The 21,820-nt window shown below is 40.3% G+C and overlaps 1 protein-coding gene across 2 annotated transcripts in view; it reads right to left on the bottom strand.

Moving 5' to 3' along the window:
- Ncbp1 (nuclear cap binding protein subunit 1) overlaps positions 1 to 21,820 on the bottom strand; it is a 34,434-nt gene that overhangs the window by 8,463 nt on the left and 4,151 nt on the right. The window contains exons 2-15 of one of the 2 annotated variants that reach the window (XM_031377301.1): positions 19,829 to 19,917; positions 19,215 to 19,315; positions 17,367 to 17,523; positions 14,847 to 14,954; positions 14,028 to 14,149; positions 12,669 to 12,738; positions 11,629 to 11,844; positions 8,716 to 8,813; positions 7,713 to 7,776; positions 6,705 to 6,815; positions 4,685 to 4,749; positions 3,037 to 3,099; positions 2,081 to 2,155; positions 1,149 to 1,252 (exon numbers count right to left, since the gene is read on the bottom strand). In XM_031377301.1, coding sequence (XP_031233161.1) covers positions 1,149 to 1,252; positions 2,081 to 2,155; positions 3,037 to 3,099; positions 4,685 to 4,749; positions 6,705 to 6,815; positions 7,713 to 7,776; positions 8,716 to 8,813; positions 11,629 to 11,844; positions 12,669 to 12,738; positions 14,028 to 14,149; positions 14,847 to 14,954; positions 17,367 to 17,523; positions 19,215 to 19,315; positions 19,829 to 19,917 — 1,443 coding nt within the window. Of the gene's footprint in view, positions 1 to 1,148; positions 1,253 to 2,080; positions 2,156 to 3,036; positions 3,100 to 4,684; positions 4,750 to 6,704; positions 6,816 to 7,712; positions 7,777 to 8,715; positions 8,814 to 11,628; positions 11,845 to 12,668; positions 12,739 to 14,027; positions 14,150 to 14,846; positions 14,955 to 17,366; positions 17,524 to 19,185; positions 19,316 to 19,828; positions 19,918 to 21,820 lie in introns of those variants that run through there. The other variant, XM_031377302.1, reaches the window with a different exon arrangement.

Below are 21,820 nucleotides of genomic sequence, written 5' to 3'. Positions count from 1 at the left end.
CAGAAATCCACCTGCCTCTGCCTCCCAAGTGCTGGGATTAAAGGCATGCACCACCACCACCCGGCTGACAGAAAGCATTTTTATGAATCAGGGTTGTTAAAGGTTACAAATATCAAACTTGGGCCAGACCAAGGAGGAAAACAGGAAGTAGAGATAAAATGAGCTTTCTGTAGTGTGGAAGGAAGAACACTTCTCAGACACAGAACTTCCTTGCAGCACAAAATATGAGGCTCATGAGTGGACGACAACATTCAGTGCAACCACAACAGCACAGCTGAAAAACTTGACATCTACTTCTGTACCTGTCACCACTGCACACCCTGCCTCCAGGAAGCATAAATGGCCCAATGCAGATAGAACACAGCAATTCCAGCATGTCTGATTCATGGTGCCATCCCCAAACCCATGGGCCAAAAGGTGAAAAGTCATGATTACAAATTTACTTCTAGAAGCAGGCTGCCAAGTGCCCCAGTGTTCCCAGCACAGGTGTGCTGCTGAGTCTTATGTCAACTTGACACAAACCACTTATCTGAAAGGAGGAAACCCTCATTAAGAGAACGCCTCCGTAAGATTCAGCTGTAGGGGATTTTTTAAAATTAGTGATTGATGTGGGAAGGCCTAGCCCATTGTGGTGGTACCACCCCTGAGATGGTGGTCCTGGGTTCTATATGAAAGCAGGCTCAGCAAGCCAGGGGAGGATGCCAGTAAGCAGCACCCCTCCATGGCCTCTGGCCTGTCTGAGTGCCAGTCCTTATTTCCTTCAATGATGAGCACATGGAGTATAAACCAAATAAACCCTTCCCTCAGTTTGCTTGTGGTCACAGTGCTCCATCACGGCAACAGCAATGCTAACTAGGACAAGATGAAAACCAATTCAACAAGTCTCCATCATAACAAATGCACTTTCAGTTTCAGTACATTTCAGGAAAGAATTCCTCTTACTACGCTTTGTACTGTATTAAAAATGTCATGTAAAAAACACTGCAAACTATAAAATAGAAGAACCTAAAAGCTAATTACAACAAAATCCTTAACCTAGTGGCTAATATGGGTCACTTCTCAAATACAGAAATAAGTCAATTTCTCCTCCTAGGAATAGCCAGCTTCAGAGCATGCACAGGAGAGAGACTTGTCAATTCATTACTTACTGCTACTTTCATCTCCATACTTGTAAATGCAGGTTGGGTTTGCAGGACACAGAGCTGAGAAGGTGGGAGGAACAATATCTAATATATGTTGATGGTAAGACAACCTACAACACAAATAAGAGCCTCAGAAAAGTCTCATGTTTCAGTCTTTGGTAACACTCAATTTGCCCAGAAAGCCAGAATCCAAGATCCCAAACTCAGTGAATAACCATGAAGCAAATGGGGACAGTCCCTCACGCCTTTGAGTAAGTCAGCATAGGTGAGCTAGGCCTGTTCAGACACTGGCTTTGCAGTATGGGTTCAGGGACCCATTGACTGCCAGAGAGATGGAAGTGAGAGCGTGTTGGGTGCAGGTCAGATGGTATGGCTGGGAGGCTGGATGTGACACAGCAAAAAATAAATGGGAGATAGTAAGAGCCACACTTTGTCCTGCCTGACAGAGCATTTACACAGGATTCCCAATGTTGGGTTGGATGTGAAAAGAGGCATATGCCATGTAAGCATGCATGCACACAGTGTCTTCTCAAAGGCCCCAACCCAACTATCCTTAAAAAAATACACAGTAAGAGCTTAGATCACAGTTCCCCAAAACATTCTTATTAATGAGAAACTAAAGGCTCTTTAAATAGGTGGCTCTAGAAGAGGGCTAAGAAAACACGAATTAGATAAAAACCCAAGTTTAGAAAATAAGAAAATGCTCATCAATGTTGGAAGACGTGGCCTAATTCACATAAAATCCAAATGGTACAGCTGACTAATGGTAGCCTCAATTTTGAGTCAAAAGTGAGGTGGGAGATGGATAAATGCCAGGATTTAACATAGATTACTGTGGGCATGCATTGCAAGTGCAAAACAGAGAATAACCAGTTCAAGCAGTCTCCTTCACGAGACGCTGAGAGAGCTAAATCAAGAAGAAAGGGTGAACAGCTTACCTCATACACTTCTCTAGAACTTCTCTTACAAACTTTGGTTTGGGACTTTCAAGATCCTGAGTAAGACAATCTGACCTAGGGAGGAAATCTGGATTTATTAAGTTAATATGCATAATCTTTTGTAGACAAAATCTGCATTTCTTGGCTTATACTAGGATCTTTCTACCTTTTATCTCATCCACATATAATAACTAAATATCAACGAAATAAATACCTGAGACAACAGACTATTTTAAAAGTGAATGTTAAGAGGTTGGTGAGATGGCTCAGTGATTTGTCTTCCAGTGGTCCTGAGTTCAATTCCCAGAACCCACAACGGTGGCTCACGACCATCTATAAAGGGATCTGATGCTCTCTTCTGGTATGCAGGTGTACATGCAGACAGAGCACTCATATATTTTAAAAACTAATAAATAAAAGAATACATAGTTTTAAAATAGTAAGGTTCCTCTGTATGTAGGTATTCATATGCTGCATACATGAATGTGACGTGTACATTGCAGGGAGACCAGAGAACAGCCTTGGGTGCTGTTCACCTGGTGCATCCACTTTGATTTTTGAGATAAGTACTTCTCACTAGGCCTAGAACTTACCCATTAGGTTAGGGTGGCCGGCCAGTGAGCTTCAGGGATCTGTCAATATGTCTGGGATTAGAGACCCATGTCTCCATGGCTGGCTTTTTTTTTTTTTTTCAAACTAGGGTCTCACTGGGTAGTGCTGGCTAGTCTGGAACTTACTATGTAGTTGGCCATCCTCCAACTCATAGAGATGGGCATGCCTCTGCCTCCTGAGTGCTGGGATTAAAGGTGTGTGCAACCACGCAGGGCCCAAGATGGGTTTTTTAACATGGGCTCTGGAGATCAAAAGTTGGGTCTTTATGTTTGAGTAGCAAGCACTTTACTGACTGAGCAATCTCCAACTGTTTAGAATACGGAAGGATAAAACATTACACTTACCAATCTTCCCAGCTCCAACGGAATTGAAAATTACTTAGATGATGAGAAAACCAATTAATAAACCTACATTGGGAAGAGGAGCAGGGAGAAGAGAAAATGAAGAGTGCAATTTAGACCATAGTTTATAAAACCCTTTATACAGCTCAACTGTCTCAGTGCACACCCCACTACCCATAGCTTCTTTGTTTTCTCAACAAAGCCTCTGACACCCTGTCCTATGTCACAGATAGCTCAGCTCTCAACAATGGGGCTCCCTTTTATTCTTCTTAGGTAACAGCTATGATTTAAGCTCATGTTTTGTGCTAAATACATAATTCCCACAGCTATGAAGGAGGATATTATTTTTCTCACGTAACTTGCTGAAATGGAAGTAGTTAAAAAATAAATTGTAGTTAAATGTTTACAAGTAATTTACAAATAGCAGAATCAGAGTAAGCTTCTCATGTTTTGCTGGGAATTGAGCATGGGTCCCTGGGAGAGCAGCCAGAGCTCTTAACCACTGAGCCCTTTCACCAGTTAGTCTCTCATACTTAAACCATGACCTTTTCAAAATGTAACTACTTCTTCATGTATGTGTTTACAATGTATGTATGTGTGTATGCAGTGCCAGAGCCCAGATGGGTAATGGATCTTCTGGAGCTGGAGCTGGAGCTCAGGTAGTTGTAAAGCTTTGGGGCCTGGGTGCTGAGAACCAAACTCAGGTCCTCTGGAAGAGCAGCCAGGACCTTAATTTGCTGAGCCTCTCCAAGCCCAGTCCAACCTTCTCAGCACAGCCCATATGCCTGAAGTTCCCCACTTAAAAATACACTTAGCTCTCAAGACAGGAAACATCTTAGTGGGTTAAACAGTGCTATGAAGTCCATCCGAGTACTCAAAATGTTTACAGAATTGGTACTCTATTAAAGTAGAGACAATGGAAGACACTTTCTTAAAGTGCTTCCCTAGGGCTGGCGAGATGGCTCAGTGGGTAAGAACACTGACTGCTCTTCCGAAGGTCATGAGTTCAAATCCAAGCAACCACATGGTGGCTCACAACCACCTGTAATGAGGTCTGATGCCCTCTTCTGGTGTGTCTGAAGTCAACTACTATGTACTTATGTATAATAATAAATAAATCTTTTAAAAAAAAAGTGCTTCCCTCAAACTATGATTTCAATCATTTGAAATGTTTCAAGGTCATGGATAGAGATAGTTCTCGATGATAATTTTTAGATACAAGATTTGATAAGAGATACAGAAATTCATGGAATGACCTGGTTCTAACAATTCAAGACAGGCTTTATTCATTGATTTAAAATAATATGAAATCTTACAGCTACAGGTTTAAAGATACTTCTCTATTATTTTCAAAACAGATTATCTATAAATGTTTATATATGTATAATGCATTATTAGAGTTATCATTCAAAGTAAACTTATCTTAAAGACTTGCATGTGCAACTAAGTAGGAAAAGTTAAAACAAAAGAAATGAATTTATTAAAGAGAAGCAAGCATGGCATCACCAGACTGTGGTACTCTAACAAGCAAGCTGCTATTATAGACGGGGTCTTAGAAAGCAGGGAACAATTTGGAAATCCTTGACAGTCATCTAAAGATTCCTGCAGACACTAACATAGCCCTCAGTTGCAAAGTCATCGATGGCCATACCTGTCTACACACGTGGTACTCATCGTGTCCAGACGCATATATAGCATCTCAGTCGCCTGTGCAAGCTGTGATCAGAAGGTAAGGAAAACTACTTCCCACTCTCCTTTCAATTAAGTGTGGCGGGAGACATGAGAAATGAAACCCAGCCTCTGGGTCTGTATCCTAACGACATGATGTGTCTTTCACTCTTCCACATAACTAATCTTGTTTTTCAGGTTTCAGCTGTGGATGATGGACAGACAGTATCCCTGACTGCTCCTTGGTGTGCACCCCCTCAGCCATTTGAGACCTCTCCTCAAGCATCCACCCATCTTTTGTCATGAATGATGTTCTGTGAATCTGCTCCTTCCTTCAGCATAAATCATTTTCAGCTGACGCTGTTCACTGTGTTAAAAACAAGTCTTTTTTTGTTGCTGAATTGAATATTACCATTGCAAGGAAACAAAATTTGTTTATCCATTCATGTATTGTTGGACACTCAGGTTATTTCTGATTTGGAAATATCACAAATACAATTTCTTCTATAAGTATCATGCCCAATTCTACCTTTAAAAAGTCATCCCATTTCTTAAGAACAAAAACCACTATCACAACAAAAGCAAACAAGTTTTTCTAAAAACTGTGGTGAGTACTAGCAGCAAACTATCTTTGAAAACAAAAACTCCATATGAAGTAACTAGAGACGGACGCTCAGAATGTCCGAAAAGAAACGGACACCGGGATGGGAGGCATATATGCAACTAAATGATACCATCTATAGAATACTTTTTCTTTCAAATGCCAAAAAGATTAAAAAAAAAATACTTGAAATTGGAGTATTTTCTGATCTTTTTATTATCTGAAAGGAAGGTCAGAAATTAAGACTAAGAGACAGGTAGGATAAACTTATAAGACAAAAAAAAAAAAAAAAGTAGTAAAAGCCAGGCAGTAGTGGCACACGCCTTTAATCCCAGCACTTGGGAGGCAGAGGCAGGCAGGTGGATTTCTGAGTTTGAGGCCAGCCTGGTTTACCAAGTGAGTTCCAGGACAGCAAGGACTACACAGAGAAACCCTCAAACAAACAAACAAAAAAACCCAAAACCAAACCAAACCAAACAAACAAAAAAAAATCCCAAAACCTCAAACTTTTCATAATCTAAGAGGGAGACAGTAAAGAAAAATAAAAGGGGTATGACCAACAGGGTGCTGTCAAATGAGTGTCAGACTGGAGGTAAGTACAATGGCTTATGAGACACACAAGAAAGCTATAAGGAAAACTATCCAAGTACAAGAAAGCTGTTGATGCTTACCACTAAAAGTCAAAAGCATCATGGATATATGCGGAAGCAGAGGTGGAGAATGTAAGTCACACACACACACACACACACACACACACACACACACACACTCATCCATGATGCACAGGTGGAGACTGTAAGTGACATATACACAGACACACAGACACAGACACACACAGACACACAGACACACAGACACACACACACACACACACATTCATCCATGATGCACAGGTGGAGACTGTAAATGACACACACCCACGGACATGGAACTACCTATTCAAATCAATGAGCTTATAGAAGACCTGAGGTCCTGAGACTGCAGAATATACACTCTCTTCATGAAACTATTACTTTAAAAGGCAAATGAATAGCTGGACATGGCCTCAAACCTGTAATCCCAGTGCCTGGAGTTTGAGGCCATCTAGAGTAAGGCTCTGCCTCAGAAAACAAACAAAAGGCAATACCAGCATTATTAGCATGTCACGAAAGTAAGAGGATCCTACTGGGGAGAAGAAAGGAGTTTTTAAGCCACAGCACCACATTCTATGTTAAGCAGAGGGAGATGCTATATGTTAACTTCACAAACATCCATTTTGTCCAAAGTGTTACTCACTTAAAAACAAAGCAAATGAAACCCAAAGCATAGGAACATGAAGGTGAACCTGAGAAAAACTAGCTCCATACTGCAGTCTTTTAAAAGCACAGCCAAAGTGTGTACACTTAAAACCATAAAAGGATACCACTTGGGGCAGAGAGCCCGGCTGAAGTTTGCATAGCTCGATTAGCAGTGTAGTGTACATCACGTCAATGTGAGGAGGCGCTGGAAGCTGAAACAGCTCTGCAAAGATCACCTGGGAAACAACCCAGAGTCAGAAACCTACACCTCAGTTATCTTTGCATTTCTACGTTAGAATGACCTACATATTACAATCCAACCATAAACTCCATGACACCTACAAAGGAAAAGGAATGACCTTTAATTCTTAAATTTATGCTTTCTGACACCTACAACTGAACAACATAAACATCCCCCTTTCTACACCAAGAGTCTGCTAGATGAAGGCTGCTGTGGCCCTCAGTGGTGAGAAAAATGCACAATAATCCATCCTTTGAAGTCTCAGAGTTGACTGAGGGAAGCATCGAGGGGCTCAATCAGCAGAGCTGCATTCCTGTGGGTAATGCGAACTCTTGGCGGACCAGAGATGGAGACAGCTGAGTGTCTATGCTGCTACTCACACCAGACCTCGGATCTTTTTGGCAGGCTATTTTCTACCCCTTCCTAAAAGTCTAATGCCCTAGTCTGTATTCTTTCCTCTTAGTACATGATGAATTCTACACATTTTCAGATTTAAAAATAGCATGGTAGCACATGCCTGGAGTCCCAGCAACTCAGGAGGATAAGGCAGGAGGGTCATGAATCCCAGATCAGTCTTTTGTATTTTAAGACAGGGTTTCTCTGTGTAGCCCTGGCTGTCCTGGAACTCCCTCTGTAGACCAGGCTGGTCTCAAACTCAGAGATCCACCTGCCTCTGCCTTCCAGGTGCTTGGAGCAAAGGTGTGTGACACTTAACAAAAAAAACAGGTGAAGCGTCTGAGTCCCACCCTCCTTTCTTCCTTTCCTAGCAAGGCTAACTGAGAACCAAAACTGCTAGCCATTTCCTCAGAGCCTGATAAATAGCAAGGAAAGAGCAAACAAAGTTAGAAGATGGATCGGGAAAGTGAGAATCAGCACCCCACAGCATGCGTACCTCCACTATGTGGTAGTTCAAGGGGATCTTGTTCTTCCCCGGATAGCTCACTAGCTGTGCAGCGCTGTAAAAAGTGTGACTTAAGTTAGTAAGTATACAAAGATAGACATGAAACCCAACAGCCCTAAATATAGTGAACTTAGCTGAAAAAAATATTCTCTGCTGCAATATTCTAGTATTCAGTTTACTAACATGGCATGAATTATTTGTCTTACATACAAAATGGAAACAAAGTAATAATTCCAGCACCTTCAGACCTACTAACCTAGGTGCTCCACTCCTAAATACATTTCTCCTCAAAGTCTAAGCCAAAACATTCTAGCTCTATGAAATATTATTAACACTTAGGTTTCAAATGCTAGAAAACAGAAAAAAACAAAAACAAAAAAACAGTAGTATGCTTTAATTTCCATACATCCAAATAAAACCAGCCTACTATTCAATTTTAGCTTATTTGGTGTGTGTGGGTGTGTGTATGGATGTTCAGAGGTCAAGAGGTCAGTGTTGACTATCTTCTTCAAGTGCTTCTCACTACACCTGGGCTTCAGGAACTGCAGAGATGGCTCAGCAGTTAAGAGGATTGGCTGCTCTTCCAGAGGTCCCTGGCTCCATTCCAGCACCCACATGGCAGTTCACAACTGTCTGTAACCCCATTTCCAGATGATTCAAAGCTCCCTAATGGCCTTTGGGAGCACTGGATAAACATTTGGTGCACAAGTATACACGCACAGAAAATACCCATACACATAAAAAATATTTCAAGCAAAATACCTGGGGTTCACTGATTGGCTTGACTGGTGTGACAGCAACTCCTGGGGATACTCCTGTTTCAGTGTCTCCAGAACTGAGCTAAGGGTGAGTACCCACACCTGACTTTTACATGGGCACCTGAACGCTGGTCCTCAGGCTTGCTACAGCCTAATACCTCTAAATATACAGTTTGTTCTTATAAAAGAAGCACATGCCTTCCTACCCCCTTTAAAGTACACAGAGGGAATCTTACCAAGTTTTCCTTTCCTTCCAGTAGGATTTTATGATGCAATGAAGATTCTCCTCTATGACAAACCTCTCTACCGAATGGCTCCCTGGCATAACGGGACCCTGGAAAGAAGACCAAACACACTCATGCAGAACCACAAAACAGATTTCTTTCATTTATTCATAAATACTTGAGACTAGGATTGAACTGTTGTGCTAAATAACTACCACAGAATCGAGTGTATAGTGCTCCTGAGATATCCTGTAATCACACCAGAACAATTTTATAATTTTTTTTATTTAAAAAAACTCCATCACTCTGTCCATCTATCATCTATCCATTCATTGTGTATGGGTGCCTGCCATGGTGCATTGGTGGAGATCAGAGAACAATTTGTGGGGAATTGGCTCTTTCTTTACTATGGGGGGGTCTGGCAATAATGATAGAACCTGGTTTCAGGTTTCATGGCCCAGGCTTTTATCCACTGAAGCACTGCCCACTTTCTAAATTTAATAAATACTTTTAAAAAACACTATCAAAATAACAAGAGCATGTTATTTTGAGGTAACTATTTTGGAGTACTTATACTCTGACAGAGGAAGGACAGGCAGGGTGCAGCAACAGCAAGGAAATATAATTAGCATAGGAGAAATACATGCTGAGGTCAAACTCTTGTTTCCTTCACCACAACTAATAACAGCTAATCACAAAGACAAAATGTCATGAATATAAACTAGATTTTCAGTTGATAAACCTAATTAGGTCATCATATAATTTTGAATCAAAATGCTTTCTTATTACTTGGCAATCAAGTCCCCCCAGCATTCAGGGAAGGCATTAAACTGATCTGTGTGAGGTTAAATGATCCTGACCAAGCCCTTCCCCACTACTGCTCTAGACTGATCCAGGGAGAAGAGGTTGAAACTCAGACTGAAGAGCAGCTATGAGCTTGGAAAGGGGACATTTGGAATCTCTGGTTTATTTTTGTTTGTATTCTTTTCTTTAAAAAAATTAAGAAAAATAAACAACAACAACAACCAAAAAAAAAAAACCCAAAACAAAACCAAACAAAAGGTCCTGTGCAGTTGCACTTCATATAAAGACAGCTGGTTTTGATTACATATACTTGGTATTTCACTTGTGCCAACAACAGACTTTAAAGTCCCTCTCTTGGAATACATTTGTCCTCTAAGTAATTTGGTGCATGAAACTCATGTGACATAGGTAACCAGAGAAGCAGAGCCAGGCCCAGCACCTTATAATACACAGGACGGTGCTCGTTCACAAACCCATACGCTGAAAAGCCTACTATGCTGGGGCTGAGACTGAACCACCACAGGAGGCCAGGACAGAGCAAGCATCAATTCTGCTACTTCAGCTAATGCTAAGCTTCTTTCCAGAAACAATCAAGTAGTCATATCACTTGGGGCCTGGCCCCAAGGCAGACACACATACTGAGATACAAAATAATTAGTATGTACTTAAATTGTTAATTTTTAAATCTAATATCACAACAAAATCTTGTTTTTGGATTAAAGAGTTGCCAACAATTTAGCTTCATAGTAAAAAAATATAAAAAGTATTGTAAAACAGAATGTTAACTTGGAGGCTGATGAAAATACTTTTAATAATTGTATAATATGAATAGTGTAAACTAAGTTGTTTAAAAATATGGACAATTTAGAAAAGGAAGCTTTTTTTTTTAATATTAACAATAGCTAAATAGGACTGGGAGTATAGCTTGGTCAGTAGAGTGCTTACTTAGCATGCACAAAGCCCTGGGTTCAATTCTTAGCCACACATAAGCCTGGGTATGTTGGGGAATGTTTGTAATCATACACAGTGACAGTGGCAGAGGCAGAGGCAGAGGCAGGAAGATCACAAGTTAAAGGTCATCCTCAAGTGCAGTAGCAAATACAAAGCTATAAGGGACCCTTTCCCAGGAAAAATAAAGCTGGAATATGCAGCACAATGGTTCACAAAGTACTGTCTCAGAATTCATGAGGCCAGGCAGGAGGATTGTCACAATGAAGATGGGCTAGAGAGACATACACTAAACAAACAATAAAAATTAGCTAAACATGGTGGTGCCCGGAAGATGGCTCAGTGGAAGAACCCCTAGAGTCCACATTAAAAGCTAGACCAGGTGGCATGTACCTCTATCCCAGTGCTGTGGGAGGGAATCTCAAGACAGGCGACTTTGTAGGGCTAAGTGGTCATCCAGTATAGACAGCTACAATGGGAAGCTCCAGGTTCTTTGAGAGACTCAGCCAACCCCAGTCCCCCAAAGGTGACGAGCACTGAATGGCAGCTTGAGTCAACCTCTGGCTACCCCAAGCACTCAACACAGCCCTACCCTAACAGCTAAAATTGAGCACTCATTATATGACATACCTTGAACAATGGTTCAAGGTATTTTACATGTGATAATAACTTAATCTGCCTAGAGATACATATTATTATTATTCCTTGGAAACTGAGGCAAAGAAGTAAATTACTCCCAGGTAGTATTTGCATGAAAATGCTAGCTAACTCAGCTCTCAACTTACCTTCTAGACTGTTAAACAATGCTGTCTCTCTTATTTATATGAGTAAAACAAAAGTTTTTGCATAACAAGGTGATATAGTTTGAATTAAAACACCAAATTGATTTTCAATTTTCTTATGTTACAAAAAAAAAATAAATAAATAAAAAAATAAACAACAACAACAACAAAAAAACAACCCTAAAAATTAAAAGGTTATTTCAGAGCTGGGCAAGGTGGTACAAGCCTGTAATCCCAGCACCTGAAAGGCTGAGATACGAGAATTTGTAAATTCAAAGCCAATCTGGGCTCCAGAGAGAGAAACCCTGTCTCGAAATATGAGTCAAAGAAACTGAGTCACAGGAACAGCTTCAAGTCAGGCCCTTTCTGGAGATCTCAGCCATTCACGTACCTCTGGGTCATCTGTGTAGTCAAACATCCTGAAGATGACCCTGGGCATCGGGTACACGGAGTCCTCCGTGTGAGGTGGCGGTGTGAAGGGAGGCAGGTTGTGCTGCAGTGCTTCACAGAGGATGCTGTCGAAGGCGAGGTAGGGTCTTAGGATGTGCCTTTCCTGCCACCGGTCTTTTTTTAATTTCTGAATCTGGGCCCACAGGCAATCTAAATACTAAAAAGAGACATATTTAACAGACACATTTTGGCTAAACAAGACAGAAAAGTCTACCCTCGGTATTTCATATAGTAGTAAAGAATGGCATTAATTTTTTGTTTTCATTTAAAATTTTAAAATTACATTCATGTGCACACACTTGCTAGAGTCACATGTAGGTCAGAGGATAACTCCTGTCAGGTGCTGCTCTCCTTCTGTAGTCCCAGGATCTATCTCAGGTCTTAGGCTGCCCTCCCCTACTGAGCAGGCTGATTCTCCTGCAGTCCCCAGCTCTCTCTCAGGCTCACTCTCCATTTCTACTGAGCAGGCTGATTCTCCTGCAGTCCCCAGCTCTCTCTCAGGCTCACTCTCCATTTCTACTGAGGCAGTTTGTTTTCAGAAGCACATTTGGAGTTATTCTGCTATTTTTAAAAATTGAGTATTTAGATACAAAACTTGTCAAGTCTGTGAAAACTGGTGTTTTAAAAAGCAAGGGGCTGTTTCAATTACGGTCTAACATCTACTAAAGAGCCCCTCTATGCTTCAGACTCTGAGAAAACGAATTCCACACTAAAGTATTTAGAAACCTAGCTAAGATGTACAAGTCCCAACATTTTCTAAGATTGAAGTTTTATTCATTTGTGCAGCACACTGGTCCACAGAGCACTAAAGAGCTCAGAGGAAAACTGGTAAGACAACCTGTAGGAATCAGTTTCCTTCTTCCACCGTGTGGGTCCTGGGAACTGAGTACCAGGCAGGGTTGGTGGCAGCACCTTTACCCACTGGGCCATCTCACTGACTACTCAAGAGCTCTGTATATTACAAGATGGACATCAATTCACCTCTTCTTGTGGATGTGGTTTGTCGGCAGTCCATACTTGTAACATGGGCACATGAGTCTTCTGGCGTCTTCTAAAGATAAAAAGGAAAATCCACACTTAGGATTTAAAACATAAAAGACATTAATGGTTCTTATGATTAACTAAAGCAATGAAAACCATTCTGTCCATCAGATCAGCACACAAACACTTTTGATAATGGTCTATGTATCATCAGGATATAGGCATTTCTATATCTCAAACAGTGATGGCATAGAGGGTTAATTGGTACAACCTCGATTCTGGAACAATATGTCTCTGGAAGACAATCTGACTCTAGCTGTCAAAAATCTCAACTGTTCTGAATCTTTACTCAACAATGTCATTTCTCTGAATTCATATCCCCATAAATACACCTGCAAATATATATGCACACATACACACAAGAATATTCCTATGTTGTTTATAGTACCAGGAACCTGCACAGGCTAAATATCCACAGTGTGGACTAATAAAGAGAAAATATGGAAAAAAAAAAAGAAAGAAAGAAAGAATACTGCTAATAAAACCAATCAGATGGAATCATGTGCTTTTATACAACAACTGCAAAGAAAATAGCATGTAAATAAGTGTATATGCATACAAATAAGTGTATACATGCTAGATTTGACATTTGTATAAAGCATATTATTTCCACACTCACATATCTACACATACATTTGCATGCACACAGATATGTAAAAAGCCTTTAGATGTCATGTTCATTAGTACGCAACAAAGTAATATTAATGGTATTCAAAGAAGTATGACAAAAGTCAATCTGTGAAAGCTGAAGGAGCACACGATCATTCTCTGTCATTATGATGTGAGGTAATTAGGGATGTTTATTAACAAGACCTATTTGATTGTACCTAATAAAGTAAAGCATGTTTTTTACACTGGCCTGGGGAATGGCTTGGCTTAGAATTAACATGCATGAAATAAAACTCTATGCCAGGGCAGTGCTGCTATTCACAACACATTGGTAACATGTCTGAACTTCTTCCAGTCAACTCAGTAGCCCGAGCAGATGGGTAATTTTAAGCCACGAGTGATTCTGAGCTTGTGAACCCTAGAATCCTAACTAGAGGAGCTGTTATCCTGTGGTGTTCTACCATGCCATGTGAAGAGAGCTTAAAAGACTCCTTATCAACTTGTTGCACTAACAAAGTACTGAGGTCTTAGTGAGTTATGGCAGCAGGAGGATGAAATTAAATGAACATTTTCTGCAACTATATGGTTCTGTTTTGTTTTTTAAAAATGGAACTGAAATGGTGTTACTGCTAACAGAGAACTGAGGCACTGATTGCACCAGCAGGGTATCTTTATGCCTGATGGCCTTACTTGAGATAGCTTTCAGTGCTGGAGAAGATCCGGTCCATTTCTGCATCTTTCTTTTCATACAACTCCTTTCCAACCCAGGGCAAGGACGACAGAAATGCATACACATACCAATCCCGTCGCACCTGAACACGTTTAAAAGGGTAATTAAAAAAAAAAATACATGCTAGTTAATTTTATTTATTAACTATTCTTTCTTTCCATGGTTAGATGATGGGCAAGCATTCTATAATTGAGCCACACAGCTCCCCCAGCTTTTTTATTCATAAATGCAATACTGGAGAGGCTTTTCAATAGGGCTTAAATAAAATATCTGGCTAATGCAAAGAATTTCCATATATATATGTATATATATGATTTTTTTAAATTTACATTTAGAATGTTTTCCCCTTTCCAGGTCTCCCCCCACCCCCGCCTCTATGAAGGTGCTCTCCCACTTACCTACCCACTCCCGTCTTCCCTCCCTGGCATTCCCCTACACTGGGGTATCAAACACCCTCAGGCCCAAGGGCCTCTCTTTGCACTGATGTCCAACAAGGCCATCCTCTGCCACATATGTGGCCGGAGCCATGGTCCCTCCATGTGTATTCTTTGGTTGGCCAAATATATATTTCTAGTCTTATTAAAATCATTTGAATTAACACGAAGATATCAAGAGAACCCATCAGTAAGCCAGCCAGCTGACTTGCCCTTCAGATAGTAAGCATTAAAGTGTGATAATGTTATTGCATTTCCTTTACTGCTGTTATCAGTGGGGAAAATAAAAACAAAAAGTCCAGTAACAGTGCTGCACAGAAAAGATTCAATACAAAAGGTGCTTACTTGAGGCACATCTTCTTCTTGAGTTACACTTACAAAATTCTCAAACATAGCAACCATAGATGGGGCAGCAATCACATGACAATTCACAAGATCGGACAGAAAACGGACCTGTGAGGGTAAACGATATCTGCATTAAACCTAACAGTCCTTCTTAATAGTTATAAAATAAACAACCTTTATCAGCCTACAAAACTAAAATCCATGCCTATATTTAGCTTACTATCTTTTTGTTTGTGCAACCTGTCAGCTAAGAAGTCTTTAAATTTAAGGCTTAAAACAATATTTTAGATATGTTAATATGTCACAAAATGACATGAATTCAGATTTCAGTGCCATAATCACACTTGCAGTGGAGGACAGCTCATGCCCATTCAGTTACTTATTGCATTGTAGCATACCAGCCCATGCTACATTAAGCACCCAGACATTCAAATATTCTAGTTACTCCATTCTACTGAAGTAGGTTGGTCTTTCTATTTGGCTAGAAATAATTTTTGCTGAAATATAGAAATGGAAGTTTTAAGTAAAAGATTTGTTGGGTGTCCAGGGTGTGTCAGGCTAAGTAAATAGTACTCAGGTACTGTTTTAGGGAACTCAGCCTGCTTGGGACAAATATAATCTAAACAAAAAGGGATTACTCCTGTACTAAAAGGTAAATTAAAAACTGCCCTTGGGAGACACCAGGGACAAGGAAAAAGAACAATAAGGAGGGAACCAGGCAAAGATATAAGGGGTGAGTAAAGCTCTCAAGGGGAATAGGGAAGGCAATCTTGGCAGAAGGCGGTGCAAATAAATTTATATAGCTACAGGGTTACAGGGGACAAGAGAATGCAGTTCTACTGGGGCAATTACAAAAGACCAAGCCTTTAATTCTACATCCTAATATGGATCCTAACTTGATCACATGATTGATTGCCAGCTGGTATATATTTACTAATGGTAAACACTGGATTATTATCAATCTATATATTAGGTATCAGTAAGACTTAATTCTATTTCCTTCCATAAAAGACACATAAAAGCTCTATACTGCAAAAACAATCTAAAAGCCAGAGGTTGGGAGGAGCCTGTGAAATGCTGTCTGTTGGACAGGACATGGCCACACCACTCAACCTTACAGCAGTTACACAAAACCTATACAAGACTGGGCAGGTCAACTTTCCTTCCCGGATAAGGATGGAGTTCACAAAGCCTGACCCTTCCCTGAGGAGCTTTTGGCAGTTAACTGTGGAGGTTTGTATTGTAATGTATTTATGTATTTATACTACATAATTGTAGTTATGTATTGTAATGTTAAATACCCAGCAAGGTTGCCTCAGGAACAAGGAAATCCTCACTTAACCAAGTGATGCTATGTAACTTTGCCCCACAAGTCATCCCTCATTGCTCAATAAAGATGCCCATAGCTGGGCAGAAGAGAAGTAGGCGGGGCTTGGGTTCTGGGCTTAGGGTCAGAGGCAGAAACCATGAGGGACAGAGGTGAAGAGAAGGGAGAAGATGTCAGGGGCCACAGAGATGGCCAATTAGAATAAAAATGGCCCAGGCAGAAAAGGACAGATTATAACTCATGGTTATTGATAAGGAAGTAGACAAAATAGTTATACAGGATCGATTACCTGCTCAGCTTTAATGCTGGTAAGGCTCATTATAAATGTGTCTTTCATCTGGGAACTGAATGACTTAAGGCAATGTAGAACCCCCGATTAATATTAAATATTCGCCACAACAGTTCACAGTTTCTGGGGAAGAAGGTACCTCCTTCAGTTGTGTAGTCACTACTAAGGTGCCCATGCTCCAACAAATGGCTTCCCATACCTGCATGCAAGCAGCCCTAACTGAACTCAGTAAGTTACCCATGTGCAGAAGGACATCAAGGTGGCTAGAAAGGGTACAGCAAGAGGCTTGGAAGAGATAATGGGGACCAATGTGACCAAAATAGCTTATATATACATATACATACATACATATATACATACATGAAACTGTTAAAAAAAAAAGTTCTAAAGTTCTAATATTTATTTTTTGTGGCCCAATGAATCATTTCATGTATCAGAATTTTAAAACCACCCACTATAAAACACAGAAAGGAAGTTTTTAACCAGTAGCCAACATGAGCAGAACCTAGTTATACAATGGCTATAAAGCTGCTATTATAGAAGACAGACTCAAAGGCAGAGTAGATGGAAACCGGCAAGTAAGGAGGCAGCTAAGAACACAAAAAAGTCACAAACTGTGCTAGAAGCCATGGGAACAAAGGGCATTTAGGAGACAGGATTTACAGAGGTTAGAGACATAAAAAAGGAAGCAAAGAAAAGCTAAAAATTAATTTCAGATTTCTGGATGGCTTACTCAGTAGACAGTGCCCCTTATGAATGAGCTTACAGAAGAGGGGTATAAATAATAGGAATTTCAGGACTTGCAGTAGTTCCTCTTCTTCATTTCAATAATAATTTATAATGTATATTATAAATTATATGTATATAATATATATTATACACACATATATATGTATTAACTTACCAAATATACAGCTTCATTATAGTTATTTGCTTTTAGTGATTCTTTAAGTTGACGAATCATAGCTTCAACAAATTCTCCTCCAAAGTTGTAGTTTCTGGCATTCAGCAGTCCAACTAATGTTGTATAAATTGTTAGCTTCTCAGGTAACAGACGTGCACTGATTTGAGAACCCGTACAAAACAACCCCAAAACAAAGGTTTTATATTAAGTGGTTGAATAGTACATGAAGCTTTTAACATTAACTAACTCTGGAACAACATTTTTGTTTTGTTTTGTTTTTTTCAAGACAGGGTTTCTCTGTGGAGCCCTGGCTGTCCTGGAACTCACACTGTAAACCAGGCTGGCTGGCTTCGAACTCAAATCCACTTGCCTCTGCCTCCCAAGTACTGGGATTAAAGGCGTGTGCTACCACTGCACGGCTGGAACATTTTTTAAGCTATGTTTTGAAACTGACTTCTGAAAAGACAGCGTCACTACCGAGTGTGCAGATACAGACTCTGCTGTGTCTCACTGTAGTTAATCCACAAACGTAGGAACAGTTGCTCGTGAAGTTATCACACCAAAATCAATGCAACTCGTGCTGGAGCAGTTTTCCTTCAAAAGTGTGGAGTGGATGTGAGCAACAATCCCACAGAAGATGGATTCTATGGTAATCTCTGAAGTGTTCCACGAAACGAGATTCTTTAATGCAGAATCATTAAGGGGAACAGAGCATTCAGAACTTCTAAACTTAGCTAGCCAAATACCATGGGACCAGAATTCCTCTTGGAGAAACATTATTGGATTGCTTATAAAAAAATAAAGAACTAAAATGAGTTTCAACCACGTTCTTCTAAGAAATGATAAAAAAAAAACCACGGCATGCTAATCAAGTTGAGCACATGCTGAGGACGGGTAGGTGGCTGAGTGGGTTAAGGCTCTTCCTGGCCAACCTGAGTTTGAGAGACTGGATTCTTCCAAGTGTTTCTCTGACCTCCACACATGCCGCAGCACATGTGTACCCACACATGCACATATACACAAAATAAATGAAGCCTTTAGATACAGTGTAATAAGAAATGCAAGTAAGTACTAATGATAATTCTGCAGAGATTCTCTTATATTGTCCTCCTAAGGTATCTTGCTGGGTGCAGAGGATGATTCAGGAGCTCAAACTACTTGTACTGAAAGTACGCCATGGTTCCTAAAGCTTTCTCCAACAAAAAGATTTTAAAGGGCACTGCCAATCAATACCAAGCTCAGCCTTACACAAGCAAGCATGGCTTCCAACAGCTTCACCAGCATAACAATTCTGTAATACATACTATCAAAACAGAGGGCACTGTATGGATAACTATAAATGATCGTTTTCATACTTTCTTAGTCTAGATATACATTTCTCTGAACTGACTGGATTTCTCTGCAAACAGAATTTATCTAGGGGTCGAGAGGGCTCAATAGCTAAGAGTACCTGTTCTTACAGAGGACTTAAGGTCCTACTAATAACACACACACACACACACACACACAGAGTTAAACTCTAAACATCTAAATGTGATGCATTCCCTGGTGGGGAAAAAGGATCTCTAAATAAGACATCTATTTTCTGAGTTAAAAAATTAACTTCAATGATCTTAATATTCTAAGAAACAAAACATAAGGAAAACACTTCATTTTAGTCCTATTTATTATCCCTTTAAAAAACTAAGTTCAGCAAAGAGCAAAGATGAACATTCATGAGCACGGGTTTCAGGACAGAAGGACAGCCAGTGACTAATTAACATGAGCATGTCCTCTGAACATTCCCCAAAGCACACAAGAGTAGATAATACATCATCACCTGGATCCACAAATCTTTTACATACATACACTGTACAAAGGAGCCTTAAGATCTTGCTCTTGTAGTTAGGAAGATCAGCTTCTAAAACACCGGCCAGGCCTTCGAGATTGCTCTCTAAAGAGCAGGCACTCTGCAGAAGACATCATTATTAATTATCAGTTAGCACTCAAGCAATCAGTGAATTAAAATTCTTGGATGACCATAAAGACATTACGGTCTTCTATAAGGCTCTATAATTCTGTAGGGAAGAAAACAAGAACTGATGACAGTGTCGTGGACAATTCCCTCAGTATCAGTCAATTCCAGTAGTTACTGTTCTACAAAGAATCAATGGAATCTTCCAAGTGGGAAGACAGCATGGGCTGCAGTCTGCCTCTCACTAAAGATCCACCACTGTCTCAATCTGCTTCAGGTCAACTATCCTGAGAGGACTATTTCCCAGGTCTGTTTAAGATTTATCTAATAAAAATTACTTACTGAAAAAATTTAATGATCAGAATCTCAGGAGTTCCAAAACACTTTCACTCTGAGATATAGATATGCAGTAATACAAGTTCTGTCTAAAACCTAAATTACCAGGTACAACTTCAGAAATTAATCAAAGCTGTCAATCACAATCTTAACCCCTGGGCTTGGTGTGTACCTTTTCTCCTACTTTGCATATTAAAGATTCCAAATGATCTTCAGTTTCATTTGCATCAGACGTCTTCCTCCTTTTGTGAGGTTGTCCACCTATTTCACAACATTTAAAAATAAAGCAACATTACATGATGAATCTACTATCCAAGTTTTTGTCACCTTTTTAGCCTTTAATCTCTTTTTTATTAGGTTGTATTTTTCAGAGTAGCTCTTAACCAATCCTGTTTTAACTAAGTTACCTGGAGAACTTCTATCCCACATCCTTTAAAGATCTGTTTGTGTACATGTGAGTGAATGCACACGTGTGCAGGTCCTTGTGCTAGTACAACTCACACTAAAGCCAGCAGTGGGCGTTGAGTATCCTCTTCCACCACACTATTCCTTCAAGGCAAGGTCTCTCCCTGAACTTGGGGCTTACTTTTCTTAGCTAGGTTGGAAGCCAGCAAGTCCTAATGATAGTTCCTGTCTCCATGCTGCCTTGTAGCTGGGTTAAAGGCATGTACTGCATGTCCAGCTTCTGAGCATGCTGAGACCCAGTCCCAGTTCTCAAATGCCTTTAGCTGTAGAGCCATCTCTCCAGACCCAGTCTCTCTCTCTGCCTTTCTCTAGATATGTAAACACACACACATATACATGTAATATAATTTTTTTATTACTTTATGTGTATGGATGTTTTGTCTACATGTATGACTGTTTACCACTTGTATGTCTGGAGCTCATGGAGGCCAGAAGAGGACACCAATGCCCTGTAACTAGAGTTATGGACATCTGTGAGATACAGTCTGAGACCTGGGAATTAAACCTGGGTTCTAGAGAACAGCCAGTGCTCTTAATTGCTAAGCCATCTTTCCAGGTCCTCACCCGTCTCTATCATTAAGATCACTATAAATAAGAATGCTAGGAGCTAGATCTCTGTTAAATTTTGTTTTAACACTGTCCAGGGAGCTATGTCCATTTCTGTGAATACACTGCAATGGCGCCGACATACTAAACAGCCAAAATCTGACTACTGCTGCTACTGCACTTGCAGCCTGTTGCTGACCCTGGGTTGCTGCTTCCTAAACCTGAGGGTGTCAACAGTACTTGTTAATCTGATGATGTAACTAAACTGCTATGTAAACTGGTGAAATAGGGATGAAAAAACAAGTTGAATCCTTCAGAAACTCTTTAGATGCTGAGAAACTGCTTCAGAGTGCAGAATGCATCAGCCATGTTCTTTATTATTATTTAGAACCAGATTTAGGAGAAGGTTAGAGATTACAGAGAGTGAAAAAAACTCTCATTTGGCAATGAGAGCAGTAGTTTTTCTAAACTTACCAAATTGTTCCCTTCCTTCTGGTTCATCCACTATACTAATCCTTCATCCCATCTCCAGAGCTCTCCTAATTTTATGTTAACCTGTCCCAGTCTGCAACCATCCCTGTCTTCAAAATGACCCTTCCAGGTTCTCTTGTAAGCCTAACACATGGAAAACACTGCTTCGGGGAGACACATCGCTGAATCATAAACCTCCGTGTCACTGTGGCCATTGAGCAAAGGTTTATTTGGAGAAATGTGGATTGCAGAAAGTACTTGGTACTTGAGAGAAGATTAAAGTATGCACATTCGTGCTACAGACTACAATCTGAACACAGGGACAGTCACAGACACTGAACTGAGCAGAGAGCTGGGGTGAGAGCACAGAAACAGAATACAGTATCTTCATTAAGAATACTTTTTTGGAGGGAGCGGGGAGATGGCTTGGTGGGTAAGAATACTTGCTGCCCAAGCATGAAGACCTAAGTCCAATCCCTAGCACACACACCAAAAGCTAACACTGCTTGGTACCAGGGAGGCAGAGGAAGATGAATCACTGTGAGTTAGAGGTCCCATAGAGTTTTCCAGGACAGCCAGGGCAAAATAATGCATCTGTCTTAAAGACGCTGGGCTGGCTAATCTTATGTTAACTTGACACAGGTTAGTCATTTGAGAGACAGGAACGCCAATTGAGCCTCAG

The sequence above is a fragment of the Mastomys coucha genome, unplaced genomic scaffold, assembly GCF_008632895.1.
Source record: "Mastomys coucha isolate ucsf_1 unplaced genomic scaffold, UCSF_Mcou_1 pScaffold18, whole genome shotgun sequence".
Classification (NCBI taxonomy): domain Eukaryota; kingdom Metazoa; phylum Chordata; class Mammalia; order Rodentia; family Muridae; genus Mastomys; species Mastomys coucha.
Note: the sequence above shows the minus strand (reverse complement) of the source record. Positions and strands in the feature narration are given on the sequence as shown.